The sequence below is a fragment of the Crotalus tigris genome, unplaced genomic scaffold, assembly GCF_016545835.1.
Source record: "Crotalus tigris isolate CLP2741 ecotype Arizona unplaced genomic scaffold, ASM1654583v1 scf7180000017731.4096049, whole genome shotgun sequence".
NCBI lineage: Eukaryota > Metazoa > Chordata > Lepidosauria > Squamata > Viperidae > Crotalus > Crotalus tigris.
Genome location: NW_024096599.1, coordinates 1,919,936 through 1,936,853, shown reverse-complemented (window position 1 = coordinate 1,936,853; position 16,918 = coordinate 1,919,936). Strand labels below are relative to the sequence as shown.

The 16,918-nt window shown below is 37.4% G+C and overlaps 1 protein-coding gene across 3 annotated transcripts in view; it reads right to left on the bottom strand.

Moving 5' to 3' along the window:
* Positions 1 to 8,661: 8,661 nt before the first annotated feature.
* Positions 8,662 to 16,918, bottom strand: part of ANKRD12 (ankyrin repeat domain 12) — an 86,804-nt gene continuing 78,547 nt past the window's right edge. For all 3 annotated transcript variants that reach the window (XM_039339206.1, XM_039339205.1, XM_039339207.1), the window contains one exon: positions 8,662 to 10,062. In XM_039339206.1, coding sequence (XP_039195140.1) covers positions 9,877 to 10,062 — 186 coding nt within the window. In that variant the 3' untranslated portion in view covers positions 8,662 to 9,876. The remainder of the gene's footprint in view (positions 10,063 to 16,918) is intronic.

The following is a 16,918-nucleotide window of genomic DNA, read 5'->3' as shown; positions in this document are numbered from 1 at the left end:
GGGCTCAGCTGGGCGGCTGCTGCCCAGGATAGTTCCCGCGGAAGTGGAAAAAAAAGGGGTTCGCTTCTCCCCATTGGACGCGAAGGGCTTTTTCTCTTGTGACCCTGACGTGTTGCGTCTCCGCCCGACCTGTTGCTGGATTGTGCTGTCCACGTATTCATTTTTGAAAAATCTGCAAAACGGGACCAAAATAAGTTCTACCTCTCTCACACACACAGTATTTTTTTTTTTTTTTTGCAGAGCTAAGCAAGCAGTTTGTTGCCTTTCTTTCACACATGTTGCCATATGCGTAGGGCAACAGCATAAAACGAGCAACTTCATTTTTTAATGTGTGCCAGTGCGTTCACAGAAAAAAGTGACAATAAAGGTTATCTTAACTGATATTGGCACAAGAGTTTAAAAGTTCTATGCCACAATTGCGATACGCAAAATCGTGGTCTCTCCTCCCGGACCACCACATTATGTGATTCTTTGTGGATTGGCTAGAAGTGTCGACTGCTGCCCTTCTAAATGCCTTTTGTATAAGGCATTTGTACAATGAGCACATAAAAAGAAACAGCCCATAATTAGGAGAACATAATCCATGCACATACCTCAGTCACAACGTGATTTGTTTGATTTTGCCTGCTGTGTGAATCCGACTGTTGTGTAAGCCATAGTTTGTACTTTAATATGTTACATGAAAGGAGCCAATTCGGACTTAATCTTGTTTGGATTGTGATTTATCGTGTGTACCGTATATCCAGCAGTTGACTGAGTAGGAAAAATAATTGTTTGCTGCAGTTAATGCCAAGCTTTATGAAGGGCTTAATAATCACTATTATTGAAACCATAGCAGTAAATGCAATACTTGTTTTCCTCTTTCTCTCCCACATACCCTCTGAAAGGAAAAAAGGTCTTCAGTTCCAGTGCTTATATACAAACAAGCCTGGTAGCACCTTTAAGCTGAGTGCAGCAGATGCTTTAGGCAGCTGACTGCTGCAGATAGAGCCACAGCAAGGAACTGAGAGCCAGGCTGGTGCTGGCCTAGAAACCAGAAGTCTGAGTTCTAGTCCTATTTTAGGTATGGAAACCAGCTGAGTGACCTTGGGCCAGTCATTCTCAGCCCAACACACCTCACAGGATTGCTGTTGTGGGAAAACAGGAGGAAGGAGGAAAACTCTTACATTTCACAAGAACAGGCAAAGATAGTGAGATGGACAAGAGCGACTAGAGACAGGTGGTCCCCTAAAAAATCAACCCATATGCCATGAAGGGCTTTATAAGTGATGACTAACACATCATCATTTATTTTACAAAAAGAAAGCCAAAATGGAGCAGCCACATGTGAAAAATACATATACCCTTACTGGTTCCATATATTTGAAGAGGATAAGTAGCAGACAGGTGATTTCAAGTGCCCTGATCAATTGATCATCAGCAACTGTGATTACCTCTAGTTTTAGGAGTTTGCTGGTCTCCAGCATTGAGGTGTGTATTAACACAAGGCCAAAGAGGAAAAACATCAGCAATGATCTTAGAGAAGCAAATGTTGCTGCCCATCAATCTGGGAATAAGCCCATTTCCAAACAATTTAAAGTCCACCATTCTACAGTGAGGAAGATTATTCACAAGCAGAAAACATTCAAGACAAGTGCCAATCCTTTCTAGGAGTGGACTTCCCAGCAAATTCACCCCAAGGTCAGACCAGGTAATGCTCAGAGAAAATGCAAAAATCCCAAGTATTAAATCTCAGGCACTACAGGCCCCAGCATGTTAAATTTTAAAGTTCATGACAAATTGAAAAAGTCTGAACAAGTATGGTTTGTTTGAAAGGGTTGCCAGGAGAAAGCCTCTTCTCTCTTAAAAAGAACATGGCAGCATGGCTTAAGTTTGCAAAGTTGCAGCTGAACAAATCACAAGACTTTTGGAATGGTGTCCTTTAGACAGATGAGGCCAAAGTGAAGATGTTTGACCATAATGCACACTGTCGTGTTTGGCAAAACCCAACCACAGCATATCAGCACAAACATACCATGAAGCACGATGGTGAAGGGGTGATGATTGGGGCTTGTTTTGCAGCCACAGGACCTGGACACCTTGCAGTCTTTTAGTCAACCATTAACTCCTCTGTATATCAAAGTGTTCCAGAGTCAAATGTGGGGCCATCTGTCCGAACACTAAAGCTTGGCTGACACTGAGTCATGCAACAGGACAATGATCCCAAGCATCCCAACAAATGTACAACAGAATCTGAAAAAAATAAGAAAGAATCAAAGTGTTGCAATGGCCCAAAGTCCAGACTGCAACCTGATTTAAATACTGTGGTGGAACCTCAAGACAGCTATCCATAAAGAAATGCCCACAAGTGGCTGTGCCCTAAAGCAAAGAGCTATTGGGAACGGATAGGGAACTGGATACAGGAGATAACCAAGGTGTAAATTGAATTCAAACCTGAACTATTTATTCTGGGTATAATAAATTCAAAGATGGAAAAGCAACTCCAACATATCATTATACATATATTGACAGCAGCCCGCTTAGTATACACTCAGTGTTGGAAGGGTGAAAACATACCTGCAAACGATATTATATACAGAATTCTTGAATGCGCAGAAATGAATAAACTTATGCTAGAATTAAAAGACAAGGAGGCAACAGAATTTTGTGAAATATGGAACAAATGTTATGATTTGCTAGAACAAAAAAAGAAAAAGACATGATTACTGATGTAAATAAATTGTAAATAATATATATGAGATGTATAACACAGTTTTGTTAAGGGAAAAAATGTATTTTTCAGTTTTTTGTTGTATAGTGAAAAAAGGAAAAATAAAAACTAAAAAAACAAATAAAAAAAAACAAATGCCCACAAATCTCAGTGAACTGAAGCAATGTTGTAAAGAAGAGTGGGCCAAAATTCTACACAACGATGTGAGACACTGATACAGTCATGCAGAAAATGATTACTTGTTATTACTGCTATAGGTGATTCTACAATCATAAGGTGTACTTAGTTTTTCACACATGGCTTCTCAATTTTGGCTTTCTTTTTGAAAAATAAATGACATGGTGTAATACAGGGGTGTCAAACTGCTGGCCCTCAGTCTGGTTATATCATGTGGAGGCCACATCCACCCCAGCTCCAGCAATGCGAAAAAAGTCACGAAACGTCGCAACACGTTATGTGACGTGGTAAGTTGGACACCCATGGTGTAATATGTCATGTGTTATTGTTCATCTCAAGTTGTATTTACCTACTTTTAAGAACTATTAAGGACCAGATGATTTCTATTATGTCCTGATAAATAAAACCATAGAACTCAAAGTGGGTGTACTTTCTTTTTCACATGACTGTACATATACATATACACATAACAAAATAGAAATTTAAATTTCATACTCCTTTCACTTTACACAGTAACATCATTTTCCTCTATCTTATAAATAAATATTCAGAGCTTTATCATTCAAAGTTAATCAGAAGTTTCCATTATGAGCTATCAGAAACAGCATATTGAAATTTAATTCCATCAAATAAGGTCCCACAAATTAATTTCCTATCTCTTTATCTCTTCTCAGAAATTTGGAAGTTTAATACTTTCCTTCAATTTTGATACCACAGCTTATCACTTTCTCTAAAAATGCAAGAAAAAATATATTCTTCCCATATTTTGTATATAAACAAAACTTTAAAGCCTCATTCAGTCCTGGTAAAAAAATCACCATTAATAATAATAATAAACTTTATTGTCATTGTATGTGTATGCACAGTATACACATACAACAAAATTTACGTGACACCCAAAGACCAGGTCCCACACACATAATTCCCAAACACACTCCCACCCACAATTCCCCACCCCTAAAACCGCCTAAACATCCATCCAACAGACAAAGTAATACTGTCCAACAGTTCACTGATGGTGGCCCTTTAGTTCATTATTAAGTGCAATTATAGCTCTGGGATAAAAACTATTCAGAAAATGTGTGGTCCGAGTTTTAAATGTTCTATATCTTCTGCCAGAAGGCAACAGTCCAAAGAGATTGTAAGCAAGATGGGAAGAGTCTCTGAGAATGTTATGCAACTTCCTCAATAGCGAGATTCAAAGATGTTGTCCAGGGCTGGTAGCTGGAGTCCGATAATATTCTGGGCAGTTTTAATAATTCTCTGTAGAGCTTTTTTGTCCGCTATAGAGCCGCTCCCATACCATGCAAGAATGCCGTATGTCAGGACACTCTCAATGATGCTGTGATAGTAGGACAGAAGTAGATGCTGAGATAGATTTATCTTCCTGAGCATTCTCAGGAAGTACAGCCTCTTCTGTGCCTTCTTCACAAGCATGTTAACATTCATAGTCCATGAGAGGTCGTCCAAGATATAAGTGCCAGAAATTTAAAACTACCCATCCTCTCCACCTCCTCACCATTTATGTACAATGGTAGATGTACATCTCTCTTCCTCCTGAAGTCAATTATAAGTTCTTTAGTTTTTGTGGTGTTAAGTGTGAGATTATTTTCATCACACCACAATGTCAGCCCTTGTACCTCCTTCCTGTAAGCAGACTCATTGTTCTTATTAATGAGCCCCACCACTGTTGTGTCATCCACGAATTTAATAATTGTGTTGGTGTTATACAGTGGGGTGCAGTCATGCGTATACAAGGAGCCCTGGGGGGCTCCTGTGCTTAATGTCAGAGTAGAGGAATGGTGAGATCCCATCCTTACTGACTGTGGCCTACCTGTGGCCTATGTATTAAAATATGCTAGGAAGGAAAGAAAAAATATTTTAACCTTGGTTGAATAAACCAACTTTATAAATCTTTTTAAAAGTTTAATGTTCATTTGTTTTAAGTATTGTTCCAGGAGCTGATTTCTTTTAATTCCTCTTTTTTCATGAATTCCTTCAAAGGTATAATACATCTCTCTTGTAAGTCCAAAATAAGAAAGGTATCTAAGTTATTCTTCTGAGTTGAAATCCACACATCCAAGTCAGTCTTCTGATTTATAGGAATTTGTGTGTCCCTTTTAACAATTAAAATGTTAACCAAGTTTCAGATGTAAATCCTGCTTAGTATCTTTGTCAATATCATTATTGTATTATATTGTAATTTTAAATCCATATGGAAAAAAGCCTGATTCTCAATTGTATCCTATCTCTTCTTTTGAATCCATTTTATAGTAAGAGACAGTCTTTCTCAGTACATTGTTGCCAAATAGAATGCAGAGAGCAACATACTGTAGATGTTTGAGGGGTTGGAAGCTACATACAGTATGATGGACAGTTGCAGGAACTGGGTATGTCTAGTCCACAGGTCGGCAACCTGCGGCTCTGAAGCCGATGTGGCTCTTTCAGCCTTCTCCTGCGGCTCCCAGCCTCCTCCATTTGCAGAGAGAGAGACAGAGACAGAGACAGGCACTTGCGCTTCCCTTCTCTCTCTCTCTCTCTCTCTCTCTCTGTGTGTGTGTGTGTTTGTGTGTGTGTGTAAAAAAGAGAGTGGCCTCATGCTGTTCTCGGACAAGCTGACAAGCTTATTGGGCGGGGCTCCTGCCTTTGCTGCATCTCAGCAGGAAGCAGGAAGCAGCAGGTCTCTCTCTCTCACTGAGTGGGGGGAAGAGGACTGACAGACCAAGGGCAGGAGAGAGTCAGCCCAATAAGAATGTCTGTCAGCTTGTCGGAGAACAGCATGAAGCCAGCTTGCCAGGTGAGCAGAAAATCGGAGAGAGGGAGAAAGGGGGGGAGAGAGAGGGAGACAAAGAGAGAGAGAGAGGGAGGGAGGGAGAGAGAGAGAGAGAGAGAGAGAGAGGGGAGAGAACTCATGCACAACAGCCTCTATTTCTTTTTAATTAAACCCTTCAATCAAGCTCCCCCCGCATGCAGGTGCAGGTTTTACGGCTCCCAGTATTTTCTTTTCTCTGGGAAACGGGTCCAAGTAGCTCTTTGAGTGCTTAAGGTTGCCGACCCCTGGTCTAGTCTAACAGAGAGATGAACTATGGGTGACATGATAGCAGTCTTCCAACTTTTGAGGGGCTGTTACAAAGAAGAGGGGGACAATCTATTCTCCAAAGCACTTGAGAATAAGACAAGAAATAATGGATGGAAACATATCAGAGATCCAACTACAGGTGAAACTCGAAAAATTAGAATATTGTACAAAAGTTCATTTATTTCAGTAATGCAACTTATAAAGTGAACCTAATATATAAGATAGACTCTTTACATGCAAAGCAAAATAGTTCAAGCTGTGATGTGTCATAAGTGAGATGATTATGGCTTACAGCTTATGAAAACCCCAAATCCACAATCTCAGAAAATTAGAATATTGTGAAAAGGTTCAATATTCTAGGCTCAAAGTGTCCCACTCTAATCAGCTAACACCTGCAAAGGGTTCCTGAGCCTTTAAATGATCTCTCAGTCTGGTTCAGTAGGAATCACAATCATGGGAAAGACTGCTGACCTGACAGTTGTGCAGAAAACCATCATTGGCACCCTCCATAAGGAGGGAAAGCCTCAAAAGGTAATTGCAAAAAAAGTTGGATGTTCCCAAAGTGCTGTATCAAAGCACATTAATAGAAAGTTATGTGGAAGAGAAAAGTGTGGAAGAAAAAGGTGCACAAGCAGCAGGGATGACCACAGCCTGGAGAGGATTGTCAGGAAAAGGCCATTCAAAAGTGTTGGGGACTTTCACAAGGAGTGGACTGAGGCTGGACTCAGTGCATCAAGAGCCACCACACACAGACGGATCCTGGACATGGGCTTCAAATGTCGTATTCCTCTTGTCAAGCCATTCCTGAACAACAAACAACGTCAGAAGCGTCTTACCTGGGCTAAAGAAAATCAGAACTAGTCTGTTGCTCAGTGGTCCAAAGTCCTCTTTTCTGATGAGAGCAACTTTTGCATCTCATTTGGGAACCAAGGACCCAGAGTCTGGAGGAAGAATGGAGAGGCACACACTGCCAAAAGCACCAAAACCTGGTTCAATGACCATGGGATTACTGTGCTTGATTGGCCAGCAAACTTGCCTGAGCTGAACCTATGGAGCAGCGTTTCTCAACCTTGACAATTTTAAGGCATGTGGACTTCAACTCCCAGAATTCCACAGCCAGCATTGCTGGCTGTGGAATTCTGGGAGTTGAAGTCCACATGCCTTAAAATTGTCAAGGTTGAGAAACACTGCTATAATCTATGGGGCATTGCCAAGAGAAAGATGACAGACATGAGACCGAACAATGCAGAAGAGTTGAAGGCCACTATTGAGCATCCTGGTCTTCCATAACACCTCAGCAGTGCCACAGGCTGATAGCTTCCATGCCACGCCGCATTGAGGCAGTAATTGCTGCAAAAGGGGCCCAAACCAAGTACCGAGTACATATGCATGCTTATACTTTTCAGAGGTTCGATATTGTTCTATGTACAATCCTTGTTTTATTGATTACATGTAATATTCTAATTTTCTGAGATTGTGGATTTGGGGTTTTCATGAGCTGTAAGCCATAATCATCTCACTTATGACACATCACGGCTTGAACTATCTTGCTTTGCATGTAATGAGTCTATCTCATATATTAGATTCACCTTTTAAGTTGCATTACTGAAATAAATGAACTTCTGCATGATATTCTAATTTTTTGAGTTTCACCTGTAGAACTAAGAAGAAATTGCCTGACAGAACAATTAATCAGTGCAACAACTTGCCTCCAGAAGGTATGTGTTCTCCAACACTGGAGGTTTTAAAGAAGGGACTGGACAGCAATTTGTCTAAAATGGTGTAAGGTCTCCAGGGTGTTGGATTAGAAGATGTCCAACTCCTTTACTCTGTAAGCAAGGTCTGTAAATATCCTTCAATTTTTCAGAGTTAAAATACTTTTCTCCATTCAGTATTAGTAGTTCTTCTCTTTTAATTATAATCTTTAGTTCTTTCTAATTGCTTCTAGTGACCAACCTTCAAAATCTCTTATTATGTTTGTTGCTAATCCACATTTTCCGGGGCAAAGGTTTCTTAAATTAAAAAGCTTCATATATTTTTAATAAGATTTTAAGGAAGTATTATAATTATTATATTCCATGTTATTTCCTATCAATTTGGCATCTTAGTCATTTAAAAGCTATATAAAACCACCCCTTCGCTGCTTATTACAAATAACAAAGACTTTGGTTAAGTTCTTAAGCTTAGGTGAAACTTCTTTCACTGAAAATTGAAGAAAAATCATCCAGTGTAATAATACTTGTCTTTCTAAAGGATCTTAATACTATACCTAAAAGCAATTTAAAATCCATTTCCAGTGATAGTCATTAAGAAAGAAAGTGTGCAAACTCAGTACCTCTTTGAAACTCCAAAGCACAGCTTGGGCAAGGCCGACTCTCCTGACTCCAAAGTTCTAAAACCCTTCTACTAGTACAGTGTTTCCCAAACTTGACAATTTTAAGGCATGTGGACTTCAACTCCCAGAATTCTACAGCCAGCAACAATTTTAAGGCATGTGGACTTCAACTCCCAGAATTCCACAGCCAGCAACGCTGGCTGTGGAATTCTGGGAGTTGAAGTCCTCATGCCTTAAAACTGTCAAGTTTGGGAAACACTGTACTAGAATATACTCCCCATCACAGTGGCAGGCATTTTGCTAATAGCAATATATTAATTATATGTTCACAAATAATAGGAATATACAAGTACAATCTTATCATGGAACTTTCAAGGATTTATTTGTCAAATTGTATAAAACTTCAAAAATGAAAATTTCACAATCACAAGGATTCAAACATCTGTTAGCATGACCAATAGAATTTATTAAACATAGTTATTTACAGTTATTTACATATGTTTCTATCAGGGAATATTAAAATAGACAATATACAATTTAAGATTTCTCATTGAGAGACATGTAAAAGGAAATAAATTGAACACTGAAAAACTCCCTTAGAGACCAGGATGTAAGAGCTGGTTTTCTAATCTTGTAAAGATTTTAAACAAAATACTCTTTTCAAGTTAAGTCACAAATATGGCATTATAGCAGCAGAGCAAACGACAAATGGCTCTGTGGAGTTAAGACATAATCCAATAAGCACTGCAACATACTACAATGAAAAGGGATTCATGCAAATTTCTCTGAATGAATGGATGCTGTACAAAGCCGTATATTGGATTGGTAACAAATATTTCAATCGGTTAGGTACCCTGTAGTAGGGAAAAATTCAACTGAGCTAGCATGCAATACCACTCAGTATCAAATCTTAGCAGTAATGGTGATGAACAAGCAGCTAAATCAAACACCATGCTTTTAAAAGAAAATCGTTTGTACATTACATATAAGAAACAACAACAATTTTGGTCCAATAAACATTAGACAAAACAGTTTTACAATTAAAATATCTATTTTTGTACAGGGCTGAACATTAAATATAAGAGTATTTACATTTGCACAATATGTATAAAATAAGTTATTTTAAAAAATGAAAACAATATAACATCTGTTTCAAAAAGAAAACTGTACAGTTAACCTATAAATTATGTAAGATGAATAGATTCATTCTGCACATTCCCACAAACTTAAAAGTTCTTCCACAGGTTTTTGCTGTTTTTGTAAGTTTAATAATAAAAAGCATTGAAGTCAACTTTAAATAGCAAGACTTTTTGGTGGACTTATAACAGCTGCCAGCGCTGTTAAATCTTGAGTGAAAGACTGTCATAGGTAAGATTTATTGAGTAGATGCTTTTTGAACCCAAAGGCTAAAATAATACCATTTATTAACAAATGGTATTTACATGTGCAATACTGAATGAGATCTGGAGCACATTTCAGAAGGAATACATGGAATATTGATAAAGGCAGTATTCCATTTTAGTGCTATAATTTAAACATCCCACAGTCTTGAACTGTAACAAGAAATGCTAGCTGTCATATAGGTGTCAATTCAAAGTCGTCATTAACATCCACAAGAGGAACATAGAATTCCTGGATTTCATAAATGCTGACTGATTTGTATGTTGCAGGATCAAGTTCTTGTAGTTTAAGCTGCCATTCCAGTCTCTGAACAGCATTTAAAGCTGCTGCTTCATGTTGCTGCCTCATCAGGAGACATGTCTATTTCAAAATAAATAGAAGAATCTTTAGTTATCTCAAGCAAGCTTCTATATAAAAAGCACACTGTACTTCTATTAATCCAGAAGCTATTAGTTTGGCAATCCACAGGTCAATTAGACTTATGAAATGGTTTGGCCTGGTTCTCATAACCTATTCCAATGTTTATCTACAGATATATTTTAAAATTTTAATCCATAATGTTATTATAATGCAAGTACTGTATTGAATATTAATTTTAATAATAGTCTCTTGTGTTTAAATAATTAAAAAAACAGAAGTACAATCTATCCTGTAAAACAATAGCACTCTTAGGCTTCAATTCTACAGGTAGTCCTAGTTTAGCAATTACAGCTGGGACTAGCAACTTGGTTGCTATGTAAATTGGGTTGCTAAGTGGAAAATCACCTGACCATAACTGTGCTTTCTGGGTTGAAACTGATAAGAGTAATAATTTCATACTTTTTGGCTTTTGTCTGCTAACCATTACCCTGCCCTTTGTAATACTCATCCCAGCACTGGGTAGTTAACAAATGCTTGTATCACTGGAGAGAAGGGATTAGAAGAGAATACGGCACACTACAGAAAATATACCTCAAAAGCAATGCATTGGTGTTGACAGCTGTGAGCATGCTTGGCAAATGGCTACATATATTTCCCTATGTGCCTCCTTACTCTCTTCTAACCCCTTAACCTCCAGTCTTTCTATTCTGTGAATGGAAGCAGAAGGGAGAAATCACTTATCAGGGCCCTTCTTTGCTTGTGGGCCAAGGGGAGAAAAGGGGCTGCAATTGACATACAAGAGAAGAAAGGGCATGGAAGCACTAGAGTGACTTGGATATTGATAGAGGCAGGAGAGAGAGAGATATGTGGATATTCCCTCTTTCTTACTTTACAAATCTGGGCAGTGTGTTTGAATGGGAAGATATCAGTGAGAGAAATGAGGGCTATTAGTCATGCATATGGCAAAGAGAGTTAACCCTAGTCCAATATGGCACTGGAAACCGAGGAAAGATGAGTGGTGAACAATGGGTTACACACAACTCCCAAGTGGAGCAGAGTAAAGAGGCGGCATCCCTTGGACTTCCGGTTCCAGATCGCGGTGCCTCTAGTCACATGGGGAGACTCATCTCGTTGGCTAGTTTCCCTCTGCCGGTAGACCCTTATGCGGGTCGAAGGTTGCCCTGGAATGTACGACTTCTGTCGAAGAGGCTTCGCTCGGCTGTGGAGGAGTGGCGGCTCCTCCAGCTGTCCGGGCCAACTCTGAGGGCCGACGGAGAAGAAGACCGGCCAGTAAAATAGCCGATCACCTAGCTGTTAGAAACTGCAAGTCAAAGAACATCTAAGCTGGAAAAAACACCGTGGTGAATCTGGGTAAGACTTTTTTCTTTGCTCCTCTTTTTATTCTACTTTGTTTTCTTTTCTTTTTTCTTCTTCTTTTTTTGCCTGTAAGAGCCCTGTTGGAATTATTTCCCTGGCTTGGAAAAGCAGCTTCTACTTGTTTGGGAAGAAAGGCATTGAACAAAATAATAAAACAAATCTTAAAGACTACATCTTTTTTATACATGTTTTGGGGTACCACAAATTTTTTTTTTTTAAGAGCTGTACTATCAGTTTATGCTGTTCTTTTTTTTTTTGAGCAGTATTATTATCTTATATTGGAAGAGTACTTCTTTCTCAACTTTTTCCTTAAAAAATAGAAAGGAAAAAAAATGACTCTTGAAAAAGATTTTCTAGCTTACTGAGGACACCTGCTGGTCAAAAGCTAATATTGTAATTGTTGACTATTTGGAGATGAGATGTTTGGCCTTCAAACTGTTTTTTTAAGAGAAAGATAACCTGATCCAGCTGAACAACTTTTTTTTTTTTTATTAAAAAGTTTTATAAATTTTACAAAAAATAAAAGACAATACAAAAACAAAAAACAACATATACAAATAAAAACAAACATTACCCAACAAAACCCCCCTTCCCCCACCCCTACCCAACCCCCCCTTCCCCCCCCAGGGCCTCCCAGAGCAGAATATAGGCTTAATTAAAAAAAGTTAAAAAGTTAAAAAAAATTTATATTTATATAAAAAAAAGAATATAAAATAGAAAATATATATATATAAAGTTAAAAATTATGAAAAAACTATATAGCATTTTTTTATATCAAATTTAAATTGTATGAATTTTATCCATTTATCCCAAACAGCAAGGAATTTCTCTTGCGTTTGACCCTTTAAGAAAGCCGAAATCTTTGCCATTTCCGCCAAATGAGACACTTTAAGAAACCATTCCTGCAATGTAGGCAAAGATTCCTTCTTCCAATATTGTCCTACTAACAGCCTCGCAGCTGTAATCAAATTTAACATCAATATAACCTCCTTTGTATCACAATCAATAACTATACCTAACAAAAATAATTGTGGAGTAAATTTTACCCTCCTTTTAAAAATTCTCTGGATATTCCACCATATCTTAATCCAGAATGCTTTTATCTCTCTGCACGACCACCAAATATGATAATAAGTAGCGTCCATACAACCACATCTCCAACATTTAGGTTGTAAGTCAGGGTACATAAAAGACATTTTTTGTGGATCAAGGTGCCATCTATAAAACATTTTATAAAAATTCTCCCTTAAGTTCTGTGCTTGTGTAAATTTGACATTTCTCACCCAAATAGTTTCCCAGGTGTCCAATGGAACTGGCTCACCAAAATTCTGCGCCCATCTAATCATACAATCTTTAATTAGTTCCGTTTCTGAATCCAATTCAACTAAAACCCCATAAATCCTCTTAATGTGGGTTTGTCTTTGATCCTTCACTTGCTTAATAAGATTTTCATCTTCTCTGAGAAAACCCACCTTACAGTCCATCTTCCATCTGTCTAATAATTGCCTATATTGGAACCAAGAATAAATAATATTTTCTTGTGCTAACTCTTCCCGTAATTTTAACTGCCAGTTTTGTCCATCCCATTTAAGTAACTGTCTATAGGACACCATATCCATTTTAACCCCTCTTTTTATTCCTTCTATTGCATGCCAAGGTATAGCCCATAATGGTACTTTGAAATCACTTTTATAATATTTTCTCCAAACCCTAAGTAAAGAAATTCTTAAGATATGAGATTTAAAAGCCCAATCCATTTTTTATTAAATATTAAATAGGCATGCCACCCAAAAAGTAAATTCCATCCCTCTAAGTGAAGTATATCAGAATTTGTCAAATTTACCCAGTCACTAACTAATGTTAAAACCACCGCATCATAATATAATTTCAAATTCGGCACCTTGAGTCCTCCCCTCTCACGGAAATCTTGCATAATTTTAAACTTAACCCTTGGCTTTTTCCCTGCCCAAATAAATTTATTAAGGCCTTTCTGCCACTCAGTTAAATTGATCTCATTCTTCAAAATCGGTATCATTTGGAACAAAAAGAGAAACTTGGGTAGAATATTCATTTTTATCACTGCAATTCTTCCCATGAGGGATAATTGCAACTTTTCCCAATTCTTCAAGTCTCTCTGTACCCTAACCCACAACCTTTCATAATTATTTTTAAATAATTTTGCATTAGGAACAGATAGCATCACCCCCAAATATTTTACCTTATTAACAATTTCAAAACCCGTCAAATTAACCAAAGTCTGCTTCTCCCGACTAGTCATATTTTTAGGTAAAATTTTAGTCTTATTAACATTAATCTAACAACTTTTAAAATGGAGCCGCATTCACACTTAAATTGTAAACTTATTCTGGAAAAGATCTATGAGGCTAAAGAAGAAATATGTGCTCTAATGAAAGAGTTTACTACAGAACTAAGAGTCAGAATCTCTTCTTTAAACTTCAAAATTGACTCTCAGACTACTTCTGATTATTCTATAAAACAGACCACATAAGAAGAAGACTTAACTGAGAATAAAGAGAAATTGACTTTGCCTGATAAGCAGTTCACTTATGGTTTTGAGGATCAGGAAAAGCAATGACTGAGATTTGAAATGTCAAAGCAATGAAATTTTATGGTTAAGAGAAACAGAGGGCCAATGTAGAGGCCAAGATGGTTTTCATGGATCCAAATGATACTGCAAGCAATAAAGAGAGACATGGAAGGAAAGCTCTGTTATGAAAACCTACCTGAGAAAAGAAGAAGGCCAGAATAAGACTAAAAAGAAGTGAAATTTAAAACTTTATGTAATGGATTAAAGGCAATTTAGAATTATGGACTGATTTAAGGACTAAGATTATGAGTGAGATGTAAGAGAAACGGGCGATTAATGGAAGATATATATTAAATTGACTAAGAATGTACTTTTTGAATTGATCGGTTTATCGATATGAAAATAATTAGTTTTAATAAGATGATTTGTTTGTTTGATGTTTAATGGAATGATTTAAGGTTTGATATTATCTTTTCAGCTTAAAAAGTAAGAGAAAAAGGGTTGATTAATGGAATATATAATTTTTTTAGAATGATAGATTTATTTGTAAGAAAACTATTATGTAATGTTGAGTTAATCTAATAAGATGATTTGTCTGTTTGATAACAGGGATGTTATTAGTTATGAAAATTAACTGGATAAAATTTGAATTCTGTCAAATGGATTGAAATGATTTAAGGTCGGACTTTATTTTGTCAGCTTAAAGAGATTGATTGATGGATGGACTAGATACGTATAGGATAGATTAATATTTATTTTAAATAAGGGATATTAGTGGAAGAAGAAATAAATAAGATCTATGATAAAATTAAGGAACTAGAATATATTTGGAAGGGATACCCGAACTGATAATGTTTGTACTTAAAGTTATTTTGATTATGGTAGTGTAAATTTATAAAGCTTTAAAAACAGGTTTAGGTTGAATAAATTTAAGCTAGAATTGGATTATGTTAAATAAAATATGTTACTTAAAGGAAAAAGAGAGGGAATATTTGATGTATTGATTGAATTATGTATCTATGTTTTGTCTGCGGATGTTTGACTACTCTAACACCTGTATGTATATCTTGAGTACTTTGTTTTAAAAATCAAAAAAACCAATTAAACTTGTTTTTTTTTTTTTTTTTTTTTAAAAAGAGGCGGCATCCCTTGTCTGCTGCTCCTGACGAGGACCTTTATTCCTTCTTGGCCACAGGGGAGATTTGCACCTGCCTTGAAAAGACATCCATTAGCTTTTGCATATCTCTTCCTGGCTAGGATCTGAAGGGACCCCAAAGGGCATTTTCATGGCCCCCTTTGGTGTTATGAATTGCACCCAGCTGGAGTCTCTATCTCAGCATACTTGCAGAAAGAATGTCCCCACAAGCGGATTGACCAACCAATTTACGTCATGCCGGCCATCTTTTTCTGTTTGGGCAGGGCAAGATTTACAGGGGAAGTTAATTCCATTATTCTCCATGCAGAGCAGAGCAACTGGAGATGAAGGGATTAGAAGAGAGTAAGGAGGCACATAATGGGAAAAATACCAGCACTCATGGCTGTCAGCACCAGTATATTGATTTTGATGTGTATTCCCATTGTATGCATGCTTACTCTGCTCTAATTCTTTCTTCTCCAATCCTCTGCTCTGCAAGGAGGAAAAAAGAAAACAACAGATTAGATGCAGGAAAATGAGAATTGACTGTAATGATGATCAATGTGAGGCAGCAGGGACAAGATTCCATCTTCGCACCCCAATGTGCGCAGATGATGCTTCTGGGCGCGGGTGGAAGGCGTGGCTGCCATGGCGCTGCAGGGTTGCCTGGGCAATCTGCGGCGGGCTGTGGCAGTGGGGGCCCTGCGAGTGGGCAGGGATGGAGCAGGGGGTGGAGCAGGGGCAGAGTGGATGGGTGGGCGGTTTTTGAGCACTCAGTCTCTAAAAGGTTCACTATCACTGGTATATATGCAAGTTACTCTTTAATATAATTAAGATTCTAGTGATATAATTCCAAAGAACAAGAATGAAAGTTTTTATTTGTGCCCAATAGACTTCATCTTTGCTTTGTCTTCTCTGAACTGCATTGGAAATATGCAAAATATCTGTGGTTGAAGCATTTCATTTTCAGAATATCCTGATCTGACATAGAATTAACTGTTCCCACCTCAAAATTTGACATTGTAAACTAGATAGCTTCTGGGATACTGGGTCAGAATTACATTCCAAAGTCTAAACAAGACACTCCACAGATAAAAACATTTTGACTCTGAAATGTTCTGTGTATCTTTAAATTGCAAATATAATTATAGCATTGATGTAGATTCACTTCTTAAGAATTGCTCAATTTGGAGATTCATTTTAGCTATTATAGCTAGTAACATTTCCCCTATTTTTCTGCTGCACCTGTGTGCTTTTGGCACACGAGCTTGTCTTATACGTAGCCTAAAATTTTACGTATATTGTTTCATTCAATAGGGTCCTGTTTGAATTAGGAGAAAATATGCTCTTTAACTTCCACTGAAACAAAAGTGGTTGAATGTATTTGCATTTGTCTTGACTGTGTACTTGGAAAAGTGTATTAAGAATATCTCAGTTAGAATTCTGCTATACTCTAAAGTGTATAATGGCCACCATTGGCTTACTCATCTATTCAATGGGAGAAATTTCTAACCAAACGATTCTTCTAGTACTGCGCAAAAATCAGAATAATAGTTGGAAACTGTAGAAACTGCTCCTTCTGACTCAGTATCACATAAAACAGTTTTGATTAGAATGTAGAATAGAAATGTAGATACCAATGCTATTACATTGCTACTATTTCTTTCTCGTTTGAAATCTAATAGCAAACAGTCTTTTTAGAATAGATCTAAAGACATTTTGGGAGGGTTTTTTTAGCAGACGAGTAAAATAAAATGCTATTTCCACTTGAATTTATAATAACACAAAAGAATCAG